The sequence below is a fragment of the Temnothorax nylanderi genome, unplaced genomic scaffold, assembly GCF_030848795.1.
Source record: "Temnothorax nylanderi isolate EJ_2023f unplaced genomic scaffold, tnyl_v1.0 TNYL_tig0024_pilon, whole genome shotgun sequence".
In the NCBI taxonomy this organism is placed as follows: domain Eukaryota; kingdom Metazoa; phylum Arthropoda; class Insecta; order Hymenoptera; family Formicidae; genus Temnothorax; species Temnothorax nylanderi.
In genome coordinates, this window is record NW_027249086.1 from 1,340,034 (window position 1) to 1,361,103 (window position 21,070).

General features: G+C 35.5%; 2 protein-coding genes across 6 annotated transcripts; one reads left to right on the top strand and one right to left on the bottom strand.

Annotated features, from left to right (window-relative positions):
- Positions 1-109: 109 nt before the first annotated feature.
- Positions 110-9,830, bottom strand: Dsh (Segment polarity protein dishevelled). Of its 3 annotated transcripts, none has more exons than XR_011717623.1 (11): positions 9,344-9,830; positions 8,577-8,646; positions 7,932-8,184; positions 7,548-7,730; positions 7,203-7,413; positions 6,597-6,725; positions 6,266-6,480; positions 5,397-5,888; positions 5,045-5,293; positions 1,679-3,615; positions 110-1,251 (listed from the first exon to the last, which is right to left on the bottom strand). XR_011717623.1 is itself a non-coding variant. In XM_071701090.1 (11 exons), exons 1-11 carry the CDS (start codon positions 9,502-9,504, stop codon positions 1,211-1,213), a joined length of 2,073 nt encoding a protein of 690 aa, XP_071557191.1. In that variant the 5' UTR covers positions 9,505-9,830; the 3' UTR covers positions 110-1,210. The 3 variants fall into 3 exon arrangements, 2 of the variants coding, with proteins under 2 accessions (XP_071557191.1, XP_071557192.1); XM_071701090.1 differs by having other exon boundaries at positions 1,679-1,747; XM_071701091.1 differs by lacking the exon at positions 9,344-9,830 and adding an exon at positions 8,289-8,384 and having other exon boundaries at positions 1,679-1,747.
- A 1,045-nt stretch (positions 9,831-10,875) lies between these two features.
- Positions 10,876-20,873, top strand: LOC139769761 (uncharacterized). 3 transcript variants are annotated; one of them, XR_011717624.1, is made up of 8 exons: positions 10,877-11,272; positions 11,407-11,542; positions 11,621-11,854; positions 12,564-12,674; positions 12,796-12,922; positions 16,817-17,652; positions 17,871-18,199; positions 19,877-20,873. XR_011717624.1 is itself a non-coding variant. In XM_071701100.1 (7 exons), exons 1-7 carry the CDS (start codon positions 11,042-11,044, stop codon positions 17,897-17,899), a joined length of 1,686 nt encoding a protein of 561 aa, XP_071557201.1. In that variant the 5' UTR covers positions 10,876-11,041; the 3' UTR covers positions 17,900-18,330. The 3 variants fall into 3 exon arrangements, 2 of the variants coding, with proteins under 2 accessions (XP_071557201.1, XP_071557200.1); XM_071701100.1 differs by lacking the exon at positions 19,877-20,873 and having other exon boundaries at positions 10,876-11,272; positions 12,582-12,674; positions 17,871-18,330; XM_071701099.1 differs by lacking the exon at positions 19,877-20,873 and having other exon boundaries at positions 17,871-18,330.
- Positions 20,874-21,070: the final 197 nt, after the last annotated feature.

Consider the following 21,070-nt stretch of genomic DNA (forward strand, 5'->3'; position numbering starts at 1 on the left):
TTAGGATATAGATTGATATATACATCGATTGATTTCTTATGCAACTCGCATACATATATATATCATGTTAAATATAAATAGGAAATGTTTTCATCAATCACAAAAATAATTCTATTTGTACGATTTATTTACACATCGTTATCGATAATATATTGATATTGATCTGTACGACTTAAAATTTAAGGGGATAGGAAAAGGCACATCAACTCTCGGAAACCGATCTCGGTTATAATATGATGAGATGATGCGATGAAATAATTGTACTTTTTCCCTTATACATTACCGCTCAAAAGTATTTGCCACCCCAGAAAATAATAGAAAAAATTCTAGTTTTTTGCAGTAAACTTAACGTGTACTTGGCGCGAGACACTATACCGTCTCTTGATTTAAAGTAAAGATTATTGTTACATGTAGGTACTCATTTTATTACCTTACACAAAATTAATGTTATGTTGGTATTTCTTACTTCCTAATTTTATGTATAAATTATTTTGAGTACGGAAAATCTTAAATAATAAATACATTTTCCGAAATTATCACGTTGGTGTATTTTGAAGCCAAAAATTAATTACAAAATTAATCAACAGGATGCGTAAACTGTGTAAGGCTGTAATAAAAAACATTGATGAGGCGAAAATTCAAAATAATATTACTTTTATTGTCAAATCATTGTTTGACGTTGCTTGAATAAAATTTCATTAATAAACTCATCTTTAATCAAATTTATTTAAGGTGGTAAATACTTTTGAGCGGTAGCGTATGTATATAGTTCACATTGTTTGCTTATCCCTGTTTTTTTAATATCGTATCGTTTTTTCTTCAATTTATATATGCGGCTGTCTTTTGTTTTATCTTCTTTTACTCATTTTTTATCTTCTTCTTCGTCCCTCGCTTTTCTCAAGGAGAAACTTGTAAACGTCAAGTGACGGAGAATTATATGGGTGTAGCAACATTGTCAGACAAACTTTAATTATCATGATGACCTTTATGGCCATAATTTATTATGTATAGTCGTTATATCATAATTATGAGTTTTAATATTTTTTACTTTCTATGATATTTTATCAAAATTGGCCTATTAAATATATAAATATACGTTTCGCGTGTGCTACTTCCATTCAACTAACGTTGAACCGTCAATGGAAATATACCTTGATCAATCGTTCGATTGGTCGCGTGATCATCAGTATGTATATTTTAACAAAGGGCTTTACTTGTGTAAAAACTGGTATTCCAAAATGTCTTCCTCATCTGGAATAAAAAAAGCATACATTATATCGCTAGACAAAATCAATGAAACCTAACACACGATTTTTTTGACTATAAAATTTGGTCAGTTTTACGCATAACATGTGTATCTATATATATATATATATATATATGCAAGTCACAAGTTATAAGCCAGATTTGTATAGTGCGAAAGGCATTCCAAATTGACATATGTTTAATCACATATACCGATATAATTATCTGCTATTTGTGTAACCAGCTTATCAAAATAATATTTCTAATTAAATACAATATGAGCTTATGGAAGATGTAAAACTGTTTCAACTATGGTATGTACAATGATTAATTTCACTGTAAGCTGGGCGTAAAAAAGTATAATATTATTAGAATTTGAGAAAAGTATACTGAATATGCATTACGTGTCGTGATAAAATAAAAATACACTCACAGATATCGTCTCTGCTATTGTTGTCCAAATCACTAGTTTGCGTATGACTCTCCTCGTGCATACGCCGCCCTGCGTCATTCGTCAGAGCAGCACAAGGCACAAAAATGACTCAGTTATGTATCTGACAATGAGGTGTGGTGCAACGTATGTACAATACTAGCGATATAATATTTGAAAACCCAAGTTTCCTACTCTTCGAGACAGGAAGGCGATACAAGCAGAAAAAGTGAGAAACTTTTCATAAAATTTTAGAAAATCTACACGGAACTCTCCTCCGTCTATGCGATTATGTTGCAATTAGTGCGTTGCGATAATTGGCAGATGCCTTTCAAAAACACGATTATAAATTATAATATAAAATGTAATTGTAAAAAGACAATTTATTAAGTATATTGCATTACTACTTGTCTGCAACATAAGTTAGACGTGGGATTTTTATTACGTAATATATAACACACACGTGTGTGTTGTGTGTGTACATATAATGTGAAATATATATATATATTTCAAGTCATCTGTACTTGTTTATGTAAATATTTACGTACATTACAACTCACAATCAGTGTAATTCAATTAAAGTCGAATGCAATCGACTCGTATGCAATCTTTCGCATAATGTTTATGACAAAAAAATAAAAATGCATTCGTTCGTTTATTAAAAAATAAGAGATTTAGCAATCAATTTTCGAATTAAATTGTATTATATACTCTTTGTTTATATAAAATTACTTTTAGTCGATACAATTGTTCACGCAAATAAAATTGTTAAAATTATGCGACATTTTGTATATACAGTTAGAAAAATTGCATGACGTTTACATTGCAAATATAGCTTCACGACGAGTAACAAAATGATAAAATACAAAAGACTTGATGTAACAAAGGATAAAAAACAATCTTTCCGTTCAAATAATAATTTATTTCTACATCGTAACAAATATTTTATAAATAGACTTTGAATATATACTTGAATATATGCGAATTATTAATAAATATACGTGAAGCTATATTTGGTTGTTACTGTCCCGTCGTACAGTGAAACGTTGAACGCACAGCAACTATCGTCTGTTCCTTTGCCCTATACGAGTGATCGTAGTATACATGCAGATAAAATTAAAGACACATCTTGCTATTTATAGTGCCGTGAATACATTAAAAAGGAAAGAAAAAAGAGAAACAGTTTTAACGTTTACAGTTCCATGGGTTCAAAGTTCATATTTGTGCTTACGACGGTAGTAATGTAAACTCAGAACAAACTAAGAGTAAACTCTTCTTATCGTAGCAGCATAGCTCGAGTCGAGTATAGAAAGGGGCTTTCCTTTCGTAACAAAATGCGGTAAATAAAGTTGACGGGTATATAAAGTTAATGTAATGGCAAGGCATATAAATAAAAAAGAACGCACCTCGACGATGTGATACGTAAAATACACATAAAAACTTAAATGAAACATATATGAAAACTGTGTATATCACTAATTATAATAATTATAAAATATATGTGAGACAATGACGATAAACATAATCTAAGAACGTAAACCTGCACAAGCATCTACATAAATTATAAATCTCGCAGCTTTCTATACTTGTAACACTGATAAGATGGCACATTTAGTATGAGCGTAATTTGAATTTGTATATGTACATTGAATTCCAATATTATGCCGCATAACGTAATTGCAAATGCTATTTTTCGATATAGGTAATAGCTTTACATAATATAAGAGTTTGTCACACGCGTAAAGTTTCTAAAGAGTCGACAATTACGAACGAAGGTGAAACAATTTCCGCACGCAAACATTTATTTTCTTTTCGAACGAACATTTCGACAGAGCTACCAAGATGCTTTCAAAATAATAGGGATGACTGAATTACTAGATATTTAGAAACAATATCCTCTCGATTTTAAAGAAATAGTTGTCCCATTGTCGTAGACAATCCTAAAATGTAATCAATTAAATAACATTAATAGATATACATATCTTTCCGTTATACAAGTATAAATTACATGCATGTGCAAAGAAGGATTATTACAAAATCCTTAACAGTTTATTTTCAGCTGAGGTAAACTGTGTTATTTACATGTGTTCATTTTTGTGCTTTATGCCTTGTGCGATCGTGCTGCTATAAAGTAACGATTACCATATAGTTACACTTGCAACGAAGCGTGCGTAATAGTGTGTAAGTATACGATAACAAAACATTATAGTAGAAAAGACATTAATTACGTCTCTGCAATATTAGAGAGTACAATGGAAATAGATTACCGAAAACGTTTCAAGACATACATCATGCAGAAAGACAACGGTAAAAATTTTGCCATTATTTGGAACGATTTACTTTGACTTGGATACGTTCATTCAGGCCATTCTCTCGAGTACAAGTTTATTCTTATTAATATGTAACCAACATTACATAATATTATATGCCAAAGATTTTATACGTATATCTTTCTTATATATATACGTATACTTAATACTTTATACGAATAACGTATAAAACTGCTTGTTTTATGAAATTATGCGTATTGTTAAATATTCATTTACTATTAACGCCGGGGGGAGAGGGAGAGAGAGAGAGAGGGAGAGAAGGAGAGGGAGAAGAGAAAGAGAGAGAAAAGAAAAACGAAAAATGTCAATTTTGCATTTGAAATAAGGAAGAACGAACAAAGGAGAAATACTCGTAAAGTTTGTTATAAATAGACTATAGAATAAAAAGCTCTCGTCGTATTCGTTCTTTACTCGAGTAAAATTTCACGACTTTTAACGTAACTCTTCCAAATCGTATTAGTGCGTATACATCGTTCTGTTACAAAACATGCAAGATAACTTTATAAAATAGATTTGTGTAAAATACTGTGATGCAAGATGCAAATATATAAACGCTAATACATAAAGATCTGTACACACAAGTGAATGAATAAAAAAAATTTCAGACCCTATTTAAATTTGTATACGCTAGATGGAATTAATGAATAAATACTTTAAACAGTAAAAAAAGCGATAGCATCCATGCATGAATATCGGAATGCATGATAGATTCATAATAATTACTAGGTTTATCTCAGAATACGAAAATAGAAACGGAAATATTGAAAAATCCGAGATGGAAAATCTAAAAAGGAAAAGGGGAAAGATCTCTCAGTACGGACATTTATCAGCGTTAATCTTTACCTTGCAAGCATAGAATGACAGTTTAACGTGCTTGAGTATAAAACTATTTATCAAAGTATTCATCCACAACGCGTTCAGCTTTATATTCTGCACTATATGTATATCTAGCTCTCTTTCTCTATTTACAACAGCTACATAACATCGACAAAGAATTCACAAGGATTTCCCATCGCAATGCGAAATGACTGTCTACTACCAGATAAGTCTTGCTGATTCTGCTGATTCGCCGATCCTGTTCCCGTTTGAACAGATTGTTCGGAACCACTGGAACGACTGCGGCTCCCGTTGGATCTCTTTCCGTTCGATCCATTACCGTTGCCGGAATTTTTACTTGGCATTGACGGCACCGGCGGATTATGCAGCTCCGATTCTGATGCCGAAGAACATGATTTTAGATCGTGAATAGGTTCCTTGCAAATGCGTTCGCTACCCGCACTGCTACCACCTGTCAATATCAATATACACCTAACATGAAATATATGTTTCATATATACATACATTATGCGCCGCGAAACAAAGAATCGCTTATAAGGAATAATGAACTTTACCTGAACCACTGTGCACGCTTTCTTCTCGATGATAACCGTATACCGTGGGCTCATTTGTAAAATTAAATGGCATGGGACTGTAACCTGTCGCCGAATGAGGGGCATACGTCCCCGAATAAGGCATATCCCAAGCGCTTGGCGGAGGCAAGGGGCTAACCGTATCATTATCTAGCTTCATGTTACTCATGGCTGAACACAAATCACCAAATATGTAATAACATTGTTCGGAAAATGTTATCTTGTTCACTGTATGTCGAATGTAGCCAGCTTTTAGCATATGCGACGCATATTTCCTGGCATCGCGTCGATCAAGAAATCCTTCCACGTGCGTGTTTAACCAGTCCACGACATCCGCGCCGATAAACGCATTTGGAATAGTGATTTTCAACCACATTCGATCGCGTATCTCTAAGCCAGAGTCAGATCGAGCCATCGCTCGTACTATTGTCGGCATGTCGGTATGAATTGTCAAGTGAAGCTCTTCCAAGGGTCCTGGAGCAAAATATTTCAAACTATTACTACAATACGCAAGATGTCTAATATCATAATAATTTGTTCAGCCTATTTATATAGGCCTTGTTTATTAGACTTCTGGAGTGGGACTTTTGGATTCATATTTTTAGAGTTTCAAGTGCTCGAAGATGAAGGTATTTTTGGGAATCAAGTTCTTACAGATACAGTACATAAATAGTAAAACATTATCTCATTTAATTCAAAGTGGATTTTACTCGGCAATTTGTTAAAAATTTTTACTTTATTCAAGGATTAGTCGTAAAAACGACTTTCAATGTTGAAAATATATTTTTAATTAATTTGATACATTTAGTTTATATACGTGTTAAAATTTCTCGCATTGCAATGTAACTTACGTTCAGTATCTGGCAGTGTGCTCGCGAGACTACTCGAAGTTGAAGTTAACGTTGTGGCACTTGGTGGACGAGGCGGAAAACCTTCGCCTCGTATAGCGGCCGTGTGCGCTACCCATGCACCAGGATCTATGGGACGTACCGGCTCTGTGCGAGGTATCGTGAAGTAACCTTTTGGATTTGGGTCCCAACATTTCGCAACGACAAGTTTTATTGGTCTAAAAAGAGAAACAAGAAATAACAGTCTAATTTTACCTTAATATAAATGTCATATGTCTTGTAAAGAATTATATAGGCTCATCAAAGGATAGACGACTATAGTGTACAGTCTTACCCTGGCTTTTGCACTACTTCGCGTAACACTCTCACCGCTTCGTCGTTGGACATATTTTCAAAATTAATGTCATTGACTTGAAGAATCATGTCACCAGGTTCTATTCGACCATCTAAAGCAACCGCTCCCCTATTTCAGGTAAGTTGTAGTATAGTATAGTAAGTATTGTATAGTAGTAATTATAGTATAGTATAGTAATTTATGGTATAGTAGAACACCATTATAACACATGGTTATATAAAATACCTTGCGTTTATAACGATACAATTTAATGGAAAAAAACCTTTGAAACATTCACACAAGTTGTAACATAACTAGAAAAAACTACAGAATTCGCTCTGTTCTCACGTAATTTAGTACAGAGATCGTTGATATCTCTAATTACTATCGCAAAAACTCGTTTACATTTCACGTTCAAATTTGTGCAATAATTTAGACATAGAGTCTATCGAAACTGTCAATAGGACGAAACACCAAGAATCCCAGTGCAAAAACTGATAAAGTTACAGCTGCTTGCTAATACGAGTAATTAAAAGAGACTGTTTACACACACACACACACACACACATACACACAACGCGCGCGCGCTCACACCTATATACTAACCCTTTCATTATTGAACCGACATATATTCCACCGTCTCCACCTTTGTTGCTTTGACCGACAATACTAATACCAAGAAAATTAACAGTGTCCATATTTAATGAAACAGTTATAATATTTAAAGACATTGTACTGTCAGTAATACTACTGAATGACGATGTTCGAGACATAGGTGGTAATCTGTGTCGACGTCTTCTTTGCGGTCGACGTCGATCTGTAACATACAAATTTGATACAAGCCTAAATAAAGCAAAAGACTCGTCCGTGATATCGTTCTTCCATAAGATTTCATTTTTTAAAAGAATTTTCGTTTCGAAAGAATATCCTCTTGTATAATTTTTCTCTTACCAAGAGTGCCCCTGTCGATTGTGCTACTCATATTGGTGTGCCGACCAGTTGTCGACGTGATACGACTGCTCGCATCATCATCAGATTCTAAAAATGTTGTTGTTTCCAAGTCTGAACTCAAGATAGAAGCAGTCTCATATCCATGACCAGAGCGATGTTTCGAATGACCATTTATCCGGAGTCCTGTAAAATACAAAAGAGTGCAGTAGAGTAAAGAGTAAAGTAAAAGAGATTACTGTTTCTTGATATGACATCTTTTTATGTCTTAATTCCTTTAAAAATGTTTTACATACAAATTTTACAAGTGTAAAATAATTCAATCAATTGTTCAATCAATTGTAACAAATTAACGTTCAGTAAAGAGGTTACACATACACAGCTTACCATTATATTTATTGTATTTCTCATACTTTTCCGAATGATGTCTCGAACTTTTATGTAAGTGATGCCCTTGTCGACTACTTATAATACTTTCCGTTTCCGTCAATGTGTCGTCGTGTGAAAGCGGAGCGTTTCCTCTATTACCATGTCCAGGAGTCGCATGATCTACACGGTCGTGTTTAGCTTCGCTATGTGCCATAGAGTCTGTACATTGAGACGCACCATCGGAGACGTTGCTACCTTCAGCGGATACCAACTGTGTCACAAAAGTATCGTTTCGTCAAATAATATACCTACGAAGTCTTCCTCTGGGAAGATATAGAAATTACTCTGTTCTAATACACATTCCAATACATATACATTTATTATATTTTACAACTATGGGCCGATATCACAGTCTCCGATTAACGTGATCCTCCGATTAAACTCACTCTGCATCTCTTTCTAACTGTCCCCCTAGAAAGAGACGAAGAGTGAGTTTAATCAGAGGATCACGTTAATTGGAGACTGTGATATCGGCCCTATGTATTTGACTTGTAAAGCAAGAGGAAACATTGACATAATATGACATAATATATTTCCATTTTGTCATAACAAGCTATAGGAATTTAAATAGTATTTATTAAAGAAGATATTTTTAAATCTTACCCAAGAAACAACTCGACCGTTGAAGCATGGCAGGTGAGCATCGTCATCTACTATCTCTTCTTTTACCACACTAGTAGAATAGAAAAAGTGCTTTGTATAAGTATAAATATTGAAACTAATGACTTTCTCAATTGCAATTAAAGACTAACAAATATATCACATACAGATTTTAATAATTATTCTTTTCATGTATCCCAATTAACAAATCTACCTTTGGCATTAGCTACAAATATATATCACAATTTCAATATTTTATTATCGCAAAGATCTATCACACATATGAAATCCTCAATATGGAACAAAATGCACCAATTAAATTGTTTATTCGAAAACTATTGCACGTGAATTTCACAAAATAATAAGAACGTAATAATAACATGCTTTCGATAAAACAGAGATTGTTCGGTTTGCCTACAGATACGAGTCAACAAATTTTTTGCTGTACTGCCAAATCGATAGATGCATGTATTTAAAAAAACGTAGAAAAACAATTAAACATATATACAGATGTGTGTGTGTGTGTGTGTGTGTGTGTGTGTGTGTGTGTGTGTGTGTGCGTGTGTACATGTAAATTGTCACAAATTAAAAAGAAGTAAATTTTGTCAGATTAATAACAATTTGTAGAGGTAGAGCCGTATTAACATTATGTCTAGCAAAGTAAAATCTAATACAATGTAAATATAATTTAATACATTACATATGATACTAAAAAAGAATGAAAAAAATAATTCGACAGCGGAATGTCAACGCGTCGTGTTGACATTTACCCAAAGTCATCGTCCATTGACTTGAAGAAGTACTTGTAATTCGGCCGATTTAAAACATTCTTGAAATCGGCTAGAGTGACTCTTTCCGGCGATATATTAAGCTTCACCAGATACGGCGTCTCCTCGTCGTCCATGTGATAAATAATCTTCGTTTCTTCCATTGTCGGAGTACGTTCGACAAACGGAATTTATTCGCGATGCAAAAATGCGATCGCGCAGGTTCTACCGACTTAAACGATATTTCCTCAAACCAATATGGCGCGTCGTGCATCGAGCCAAAGCCCTGATACGTAAAAAGATCGCATATTCACAGGCCGGTGAGATGCTCGCGGATATCGTCGATGAGGACGTAGTCACGCGGCGAAACACCGTTTACGAGAAAAAGACACTAGCATTATCCGCTGAACCTAAAACGTATAGCCGTGATAAATTAAACGTCAACATCGCCGTCAACGTTGCGCGTTTACTTATATAAGCATAGACTATATAGACTTATAATAGATAGACTGCGCGTTTCCGTTGAACGTAGAGTCAATAGAGTGCGTTCAGGGAGACGCTATTATGCTGCGTTCCCACTATACGCGTCGCGCGTCGCGCGTCGCGTCGTCTGTCGTTAACCAATCTAAACATCCCATTTTATTACATTACTTGTGACGGGATGTTTAGATTGGTTAACGACAGACAACGCGACGCGCGACGCACCGACGTATAGTTGGCAAAAAATTAAAAATTATTGAAAATTATCTTATCCAATCGTTTGGAAATCATTTGGAGATATTTGGAAAAAACTTAGTAATTTTTTTACGAATTAGTACCATTTAGCCAAAATATCGAATGAATCTTATTCCATTTAGGCCCAGTTTCACAGTGGCCAGTTAGCTTAACTAGTAGTTAACTCTCACTCTCTGTCTCTTTCTAACCTCAAAGGTTAGAAAGAGACGGAGAGTGAGAATTAACTACTAGTTAAGCTAACTGGCCACTGTGAAACTGGGCCTTAGGCCCAGTTCAACAGTGGCCAGTTAGCTTAACTAGTAGTTAACTCTCACTCTCCTTCTCTTTCTAACCTTTGATGTTAGAAAGAGACAGAGAGTAAGAGTTAACTACTAGTTAAGCTAACTGGCCACTGTTGAACTGGGCCTTAGGATATTTTTAATCAGTAAGCTCATATGTAGTTCCCGAAACAGCCCGATTTTGCATTTTTGCTCTTAAACATTTATAATAAATAAAATACGAGTTAAAGTGTGCACTTAGTGCATAAAGTGCACTGCCGCTATAGGATCCCCTTAAGACGGTCTTCAAATAAGAACGAGCCTTATGCTGGGTCTACAATGCGAGTCGCAAAGTCGTGAATCGCAAGAATTGACCAATCACAGTCGATTATTCTCCTCAAATTCGACTGTGATTGGTCAATTCTTGCGACTCACGACTTTGCGACTCGCATTGTAGACCCAGCATTATAAGAACCGACTATGAATACCGGCCTTAGTGGTGGGGGTAGCTCGCTTATTGTGAAGCAGGTTTTATAATTTGATATCGCCACCACGTGTCGCTACTATTTAGTAAGGTAACTACAGCCGCCATTAAATGTTCAGTAACAGCCGCTGAGCTGATAATTTTGAAAATTTTAATTTGTGTGCCCACGTCGTTTATCCAACGGTTATTGAGGTTTCTCAATTAGTGCGACTAAAGTAGTGCAAAATGGTTGTAACGTGCGCAGTACCGAAATGTAAATCGTGCAAAACCAAGAAAAAGAAATTGTCTATGTTTAAAGTGCCGACAGATATAGAGATGCGAAAAAAATGGAAAGCTGCTATTCCTGGTATAGTGGCATTTAAAAAAACGCACACTGTTTGCGAGAAGCATTTTGAAGCACATTATATTATCAGGAGCTACATCAAACATGATGCAAATGGAAAGGTTATTGCAAACGTAAGTTCTATCACCAAGTTTTGTTTAATATACGAAACTAGCTTATTTGTACGTGTTGTCCTTTATTTCCATTTTTATTTCATGTACGTTCTTTTTATATTTCCTTTGTGGCATATTTCTTTCTTCTGTTTCAGGTTCCATTTCAGCGTCCTCGTCTACACAGTTCCGCTGTACCAACAATATTTGATGACAATACATCTTTCATCTATAACAAAGCCGACGTACCTGAACTGTTTCACACTACGGAGAGTCATCAGTCTATTATAGGAAGTATGTATTGTACACACTTACTGTGTAGTTTATATTATCTTTGGATTTTAAACATTGCTAATGTTGGATAATACTTAGCCTCAGATGAAGTTACAACAAAAAAGCCACGAATCGATTTAGCCTCAGACAAAGTTACAACAAAAAGGCCATGCATCGATTTCGGGGATGAAGTTGTACACGTGGAACTGTCAAGTTCTTGTGATCAGCAGAAGTCTTCGGAAATAGCGTCAGCTGAAGTTGGGGTGTCAATGTCAGTTAATGACAGAAGTTTCTTGACATTCGCGATTGATCCGAGAGTTATTATGTATGAAGGTGAGTTACTAATTGTCAAAGTTCATTAAATAATCCTCTAAATTAAAATCCAATAAAAATACCCATTGAAATACTCTAATTTCACGATGAAAAGTAATTTAAACCTAATGCATATATGTAATGTAAATTTAAACCTTAAATATCGCGTTGCCATAAATTCTATAAAGAATCTATACAAATGCCTGATTCAGAATTGAGATCATGGCTCACAGTTTCGCACGTCAAGCCTGTATGTATACATACTCTAGTACATACATACAATGCCACGAGCTGTGTACCCCTCAGTGCTTTCACTTTCGACCACCAGGTGTCATGGCGACAAATGTCAGATCCCAATATATATATTATTGAGGACGAGTCTATATATAATTGGCTGCGCCATTTGTTAACACCAATTTTGTACGAAACACAGTAATTCGTCGCTATGATATCTGGTGGTCGAAAATGAAAGTACTGTAAGCTAACAGATGAAACAGATCTCGTGGCATTGTACAGGCTTGGCGACCTTGGCGTGCGGCCGTACCGGCTTTGCGTTGTATTTTTATTAATATGGACTTTCATTCTCCGCGTCGTAAGACTACGAGCAGAATTAATTGTTCAGTTCGCGATTGTGGAAGTAATGCTCAAAGAAATTTAAATGTTCGATTTCATGACTTTCCCAAGCCCAATAAGTTCTTCGTATATGTCAAAAATCATTTTGGCAATTTAGAGAAAATTGATCGTTTAGAAGCCTGGAAAAATGCATTAAAAACGGAGAAAATGACCTCTTATATGAAAGTGTGTTCACGGCATTTCCAGAAAGAGGATTATATACTGCCAGGTAAGAGAATTAATTTTTGACAGGAAAAATTAGCCACTCTGAGATTTTGTTTAACTTGTGCATCGTGAATGTGTATAAATGATACATTTTCAATAATTAATTGTGAATAATTTGACGATAGATGTTGTTGCAAAAACGAGACGCTTGAAGACAACTGCTGTTCCATCATGCAATTTGCCAAGCAGTGCTACAAGAAAAACTCCAAGTGTAGCAGAAGCTGATGAAGCACGGCTCCAGAAACAAATAAGGTGGTGTTGGTTTTCTGGAAAATTTCCAGCTTCAGAATTTTTTTAGGCTTCATCATTTTCAGCAGATTTTTTGCTGTTATTATTAAGAACGATTTCTCTTTTCTCTGAGCTGAGAAAAGCAAGCATGTTCCATAAGAGGAGCTGGTTTATAATTTTCCAGAGCCTTTTGCTGTACTTGTTTCCATTTGCATTGCTTGTCGGTACACGAGAAAACCTCGAGCGCATCGTCTTTTCTAACAACAAATATATCAATTAAATTGATTTTCTTCTCTGACCTAAGATCTGGCTAAGATTAGTCAACAAGATTATTAGTGATAAATCTTGTTGAATGTCACTGCTACAGCTGTCAAATGAAGGTTAGGAACTTACTGGTAGCAGTATAATGCTAGGTCTACAATGCGAGTCGCAAAGTCGTGAGTCGCAAGAATTGACCAATCACAATCGAATTTGAGGAGAATAATCGACTGTGATTGGTCAATTCTTGCGACTCCCATTGTAGACCCAGCATAACGGAGTGACCTATAAAGCCGTGATCAGACTATGGATTGGGATTGAGATTGGATTGAAATTTAATCAATCAGAATAAAGAAAACTAACTTCAAGTTTAGTGAACTTTGCTCTAATTGGTCAAATTTCAATCCAATCTCAAAATCCCAATCCGTAGTCTGATACGGGCATAATATGTTTGCATTTTTCGCCTAATCCGGCTTTACATGAACAAACCATAGATACAATTTTTCCACTATTTAATATTTCCCCGTTTAAACCCCAAATCAATCCGCCTTTTGGCTCCTGCACACAGGATGCGGAAATGCTTGCCGCGCGGCAAGAAGCGACGCAGTAGCCAATCAACGTGCCTTTTTTCCGTAAGAACTAAATGTTTATTGGCTACCAGCATCGCTTCTCACCGCGCAGCAAGCGTTTTCGCGCGTTATGTATGCAGAAGCTTAATAAATAACTATCCTGCACTCTAGCGGTGAAGTAGAAAAGCTAAGTAGCTTTCCAGCCACAACCTAACCTAACCACAACCAGCCACACTGCTACAAGCTACTAAAGCTACAAGCTGACAGCAATCGACACTGTTAAATACTGTGTCACTTGGTGTATGATTATGTTCCGTTGCTAGAAAACATCCAAAATAACGTGCTATTTTTTGTGCAATAAATGTATTACTTTTCTTACACCTATATATATTTTTTCATTTTTTAAATGGGAGTACACAGTAAGAACAGGCATCCTTTATTGAGTGCCCGGAGACTTTCCCGGAAGAAGGGATGGGCGATAAGGTATTAATAACATATATATATTATATACTAATATATTTTTTCTCTGGTAAAATGAATGTCAGACTGAAAATCTATAGCATTGTACATGACGTAAACTAAAGATTTCTAGTACTGACAGTGAATATCGGAACGCAACCACCGCATGTATGTACATACATATGCAATCCTTTCATGTATTTCCGATACATGTTTATGTCCAGGGACCGTATTCTCGAGCCTGCCCTAATGATTTTCGTATGCGACTTTCTATTTGAAAGGGCCGATATCACAGTCTCCGATTAACGTGATCCTCCGATTAAACTCATTCTTCGTCTCTTTCTAGGGGGACAGTTGGAAAGAGATGCAGAGTGAGTTTAATCGGAGGATCACGTTAATCGGAGACTGTGATATCGGCCTAAAAGCATTGAATTTCGCATGCGAGTTTCATGAAAACGCCTGCACTCTACTTAGCGGTGAAGTAGAAAAGCTAAGTAGCTTTCCAGCCACAACCTAACCTAACCACAACCAGCCACACTGGGCCGCAGGGGGAAGTGATCCGCGCAATTCCTTGGGCCTAACGCACCTACGGCATACGGCATACCGAGTTCACTACATCGACGCTATATAGCCCAAAGGCGGGGCTGAAGGCGTTTATAACTCCAACCGGAGTTAATAACCTCAAAAAAAAAAGTTCACTACATCGCGGACATAAACACACAGTGACACGTACACTCATACATATACACAGTGTCATATAGCCCTAAGGTGGTGCTGAAGGCACTTAATTTCCCTCATCCGAGGGATCTAACCCCCAAAAAAAAACTGCTACAAGCACAAGCTACTAAAGCTACAAGCTGACAGCAATCGACACTGTTAATACTGTGTCACTTGGTGTATGATTATGTTCCGTTGCTAGAAAACATTTAAAATAACGTGCTATTCTTTGTGCAATAAATGTATTACTTTTCTTACACCTATATATATATATATATATATATATATTCATTTTTTAAATGGGAGTACACTGTAAGAAAAAGAATCCTTTAAGTGGCCGGAGACTTTCCCGGAAGAAGGGATGGGTGAAAAGGTATTAATAACATACATATATACTAATATATTTTTTCTCTGGTAAAATGAATGTCAGACTGAAAATCTATAGTGTACATGACGTAAACTAAAGATTTCTAGTACTGACAGTGAATATCGGAACGCAACCACCGCATGTACATACATATGCAATCCTTTCATGCATTCCCGATACATGTTTATGTCCTGAACTGAACTGAATGTATGTACGATAATGTAGGAAACGGAATTAAAAATGTCGTTAATTATCGACATTTTTAATTTAGATGAGAGTACTTTCTTATTATATATATATATATATATATATATATATAGAATTTTTAGCAGACACTCTCCAGCATCCTCTTAAGTTAGTTAAACAGAGACAAAATTTTGACAGCTTCCTATATCTTGCGTTTTTCTTCTCTTTCTTTTGTTAAAGAAAAAAAAGAGAATGCGATCTTTCCCAAAATATTTCTTTTTCTCGTACATCTCTTTTTTCTATTTTTCATATTAGAGTCCTATCTCATATTAAGTAGGACATAGGATAACATTTCATTTGTCCTATAAATTCGTCAAGCATATTGATTGGCTAAAATTGAGCAAAGTTGCAGTGATTTTTAATTCTTTTGAAATTAATATGTGCACATAATAGCATAATAAGATCATCTTACGATTGTTATATATAGATAATATCACACTGATTTGCAAGAATTTACTTCGATATTGTTGATCTAGTAAATAGCGAGAAAAATGGGGAAGGACTCTAAAAACTCTCTCTAAAAGAAAATCTCTATCAGCTAGAAGATTATCGCGCTGAATAAACGCTGGACTAAAAAGGATTCATTCGTATAATATGTTTTAGATAGAAATACGGTATATTACTTATATTTAATCTTTATTTCATGATATTCGTAAATAGAATACATTTATTTAAAATCTATTTTGTTTGTTTGAACGTAATTTCTACAATCTACATAATTCTGAAACGTTTTATGTATAGAAAATAAAATATAATTTTTAAAATAATATATCTAAAAGAACATTCAATTACATTTAAAGTTAACACACAATTATATGTACAGTAATTTATTAAAATTATTAATTGTAACAATTATACAAATATTTTTATTAATTTATAAATTTTAACATTAAACAGGTGAACCAGAAATAACGCTATTCTTTGCGTAATAAACGTTTTATTATTTTTCCTACGTCTATATATATATACATTTTGTAATGCCAAAATATAGCGAAAAGAAACTGCCTCCATATATGTGTAGGCTCTCTCGGAAGAAAGGATGGGTGAGAAGGTACGGGGGTTCAGGGTTGTTTGATAAGTTAGGTAAATTTTGTATGAGGTGGCATCACAATCCATTTAGTGACGTGATGCCTGGAAAGTTCCACAACCCTCGTATTTAGAAATCTGTTTGAAATCTTCTTTGTTGCTCTTAGCTTTAATTTCATATAGCATTTAGAAATCTATCTAAAATATAGCATGTTTCTTTTTAACTATAACTATATATTATTCACAGATTTATTTATATTTTAATTCTGGTTCTAGGCGAAAGATGCTGAGAGAGATGGAAAAAAGCAAGCAAGTCGATCGTGACACTGAGAATAATGAATCTACCGATCCTCTAAAGTCTGTTGAACTTCCACCCAACGTAACAAATTCTGAGATCAATACTGAAATGATACATTGTCACCAAATAAAGGAAGAACCAATGGATAATAATGAAGGAAAAATAGAAACATATAATGAGGAAGGTGTTTGCAGTGGAAATACTGAATATTACTGTCACCAAATAAAGAAAGAACCAACGGATAATAATGAAGGACAGACAGAATCATACAATGAGGAAGGCGTTTGCAGTGGAAATATTGAATATTGCGAGGACAATAAAAATTTTGTTTTTATTAATGTAGGTAAGATAGATGAAACAGAGGGATATAAGCAAGAAGGCGCATGTAATGAAACCATTGAATATTGCGAGGACAACGAGGATTCGGTTTCCATTAATATAGATAATGTAGAAAAAACAGAGGGCCATGTGAAAAAAGATATGCATAACCAAAGCATTGGGCATTCTAAGACCAAGAATCTGGTTGACGGCACATTAAACTCTACAAAAAAAGGAAAAAGATCGGAGGCCAAGAAGGATGAGACTCAAGGAAATATACCTACAGTCCTTACAGGTCGTTTCCCTGTAAATTTTTCTTTTATGTGGAGCGAGATCCATAGAACATTTAAGGAACACACGCGTGTAGTTGATTGTCAATTCAAGTATTGGAAGCTCGTCCATTATACTCATCGCGGATTACGCACGGAATTTTTTTTCAAGTGTCAAAGATGTCTCTACGTAGCGAGTGTTTGGTCGGATCCCATAAACTTTGAAGGTACGTTTTTACGAGCCGCTCAAACCGGCCGTTCGAGCGATAAAAAGTTAAATTCTTAGGACTACAAAAAGATAAAAAGTATTAAATCAAGATTAAAATTAATGTACTTTGGTAGAAATAGATATTAGTGTTCTTCAGTTGTTCTGCAAAATTATGTGTCTTTCTCGGTACGCACGATCAACATAGCACCAGTGTTTCACATAGCGTTTGCTTTCTAGCTGAACTGGGTAAAACTAAAAAATTGTAGCCACTGGATTACGAGCGACAAATCTGTCGTTTGAATGGCTATTAGCAGCACGTGAAATTGTACCTTAACACAGACGCCAGCCATTAATGCTGCTGTGGCCATGAGTGATGTAGCAGGAATGGGATTTTCTCAATTATTTACGGCAGTTATTTACGTCCATGGACATCGAATATTCTTCGATTTGATGACACCTGGATCCTCTGGATTTAGTAGGACATTGAATATTGAATAAGACTTACACACACAGGAAGCTTCGGGAAAATTTGGTTACAATCCAGAAGAGTGATACGAAGAATATAGGTAGTTATTTATATTTTATTGTATTTTTATTCCGAGAGACTCCCGAGTTACATCGTTTACATTTCCATACATTAAGCATTGTATATATACAAGTAATATATAATAAATGTCTATTTTACATTATAAACTTATTAACCAATGTCATATTCACATCACATTTTATTATTGCCCATCTTGCCTTTTTCTTTTGCCTTTACTTTCTCTCTTTCTCCTGCTCTGCCTCCTCCCACCTTCTCCGACAAAGGTATAGCTTTGTCGGCAACGGCAACCTTATCGCTTATCGCTGTCGCTATCGCTATCGCCTATTGTGCAAGGGGCTTAAAGGCCATCGCACACAAAATTGCATAGGCTGCATGAGCATAGCATAAGACCGCTAAACCAATGAGCATCCAGCATAAAGTCGCCATATTGATTTACATAAGATGCTCATTGGTTTAGCGGTCTTATGCTATGCTTATGCTAAGCTATGCATTTTGTGTGCGATGGCCTTAAGTTCTCTGACTGTCACGTGTCACGACCATAATGTATGTTGTCAAGTACATCATAATCACGACACATTTTACCGGTTGTACTCGCTACAACATAGCAGAGTGAAAGATATTCAGAGATATTGTGACACAATGGGATGTAAAAGTAGGCTACAACTTAGTCAAAAAAGACTTTCTCGAAGAAGACGTTATATTTTGAGGTGAGTTATTCTATTTTTTGGGAGGGGCAAATTTTGTTGGACACACATTAGTACGTACAATAAGCGTTACGGAGAAAATCGTTACATTTTCTGACTTGATTTTTGATAAGGCTAGCGCTATATAATTAGTGGGCATTATTTTACAAATATCCTGTATATAACATACGATGTTTCTCGTTGTTTGCTGCACGTAGCTTATATATGTATGTACGTACAAACAGAGGAGATGGATGAGAGTGGTCATTCCCGCGTTTTGGCTGTTACCGAATCCTGTAGGTAACGTGCACGATTTTTTGGTTCTCTTCCGTGCTATGTCTACGATTTTATGGTTTGCAACAAAATCGTGCACATATACCTACAGAATTCGGTAGTCAAAACGTCCTTTTCTCTGGAGTCTCTGATAATAATCGTACGACAGTCGACTGTGGCGTGCGGCGTTGTTTTGTTTCTCTCTTCTTCTTATGAAAAGTGACTATCCCACATTCTGACGGTGAAGTAAAAAGCTAAGCAGTGCTTCAGTTACATGTATACAACTGCTACGGCAGTAGCAGTAATTGACACTGTGTCACACGATATGGCTGTGTCCCGTTGTTGAAAAGTACCCGAAATAACGCTATTCTTTGCGTAATAAACGTTTTATTACTTTTCTTACGTCTATATACATATAAATTTTTTTAATACCAAAATATTGCGCAAAGAAACTGCCTCCACATATGCGTAGGCTCTCTCGGAAGAAAGGATGGGTGAGAAGGTACGAGGGTTCAGGGTTGTTTGATAAGTTAGGTAAATTTTGTATGAGGTGGCATCGCAATCCATTTAGTGACGTGATGCCTGGAAAGTTCCACAACCCTCGTATTTAGAAATCTGTTTGAAATATTCCTCGTTGCTCTTAGCTTTTTACTTCATTTAGAGAAATCTATTTGAAATATTCTTTTTTAATTATAACGATGTAATTTTAATATTTATTTATATGTCAATTCTGGTTCTAGGCGAAGGATGCTGAAACAGATGGCACAACGCATGCAAGTCGATCGTGGCACTGAGAACGAATCTACTGATCCTCTAAACTCTATTAAACTTCCATCCAACGTAACGAATTGTGAGATCAATACTGAAATGATACATTGTCACCAAATAAAGGAAGAACCAACGGATAATAATGAAGGACAAATTGAAACATACAATGAGGAAGGCGTTTGCAGTGGAAATATTGAATATCTTGAGGACGATAAAAGCTTAGTTTTTGCTTGTGTAGATAAGGTAAATGAAACAGAGAGATATGAGAAAGAAGGCGGATGTAATGAAACCACTGAGTATTGCGAGGACAACAAGGATTTGGTTTTCATTAATATAGATAATGTGGAAAAAACAGAGGGCCATACGAAAGAAAGCACGCATAATCAAAGCATTGGACATTCTGAGGCCAAGGAGGACATCGTTATTAATAATACCTGCTCTGCGAACACATGTAGTACTCAAGAAGATATACCTACGCGTCGTTCCATTGTAAATTTCTCTTTCATGTGGAGCGAGATTCATAGGACATTTATCAATCACTCGCGTGGAATCGATTGTCAATTCAAGTACTGGAATCTCGTCAATCATCGTCGTCGCGGATTACTCACGGAATTTTTTTTCAAATGTGACAAATGTCACTACAAAGCGAGTATTCAGTCGGAGCCCGAGGGGACGAAGACACCGAACATTAATGCCACTTCCATAACCGCGACTGATGCAGCAGGAATAAGATTTTCTCAATTGAAGCAGCTCTTGACGGCTATGGACATTGTTTGAGTATTAAATAAGACTTACTGGAAGCATCGAGAAAATTTGGTTACAATCCAGAAGAGTGATACGAACAATATAGTTAGTTAGTTGTTTTTATTGACTGCTTGACTGCCCAATGGGTTACAATGACTTCTGTTTCCATACATGAAATATCATATATGTACAAGTAATATCTAATAAATTTATATTTTTTTTTTACATTATAAATTTATCAATCAATGTCATATTCATAACAGATTTTATTTTATCTCATTCTATTATTGCCCATCTTCTTGCATTCCTCTTTCACTCTATTTTCTCTCTCTCCTGCTGTCTCTTCTCACTTTCTCGTCCAGTCTTCTCTTTGTCCCTCTCCTAATATCTTTGTCATATCGCCTTTTTTTTTAGTTCTGTCA

Bases quoted from the DNA above. Each gene is read 5' to 3' on its own strand.
- Dsh (XM_071701090.1), bottom strand. From the start codon at position 9,504: ATGGAAGAAACGAAGATTATTTATCACATGGACGACGAGGAGACGCCG. The intron at 8,647-9,343 runs GTAAATGTCAAC...CTATTCTACTAG, and splicing joins TCAATGGACGATGACTTTGG to TGTGGTAAAAGAAGAGATAG. The intron at 7,731-7,931 runs GTAAGCTGTGTA...TGTATTTTACAG, and splicing joins GAAATACAATAAATATAATG to GACTCCGGATAAATGGTCAT.
- LOC139769761 (XM_071701099.1), top strand. From the start codon at position 11,042: ATGGTTGTAACGTGCGCAGTACCGAAATGTAAATCGTGCAAAACCAAG. The intron at 12,675-12,795 runs GTAAGAGAATTA...ATTTGACGATAG, and splicing joins AGAGGATTATATACTGCCAG to ATGTTGTTGCAAAAACGAGA. The intron at 12,923-16,816 runs GTGGTGTTGGTT...TTCTGGTTCTAG, and splicing joins CGGCTCCAGAAACAAATAAG to GCGAAAGATGCTGAGAGAGA.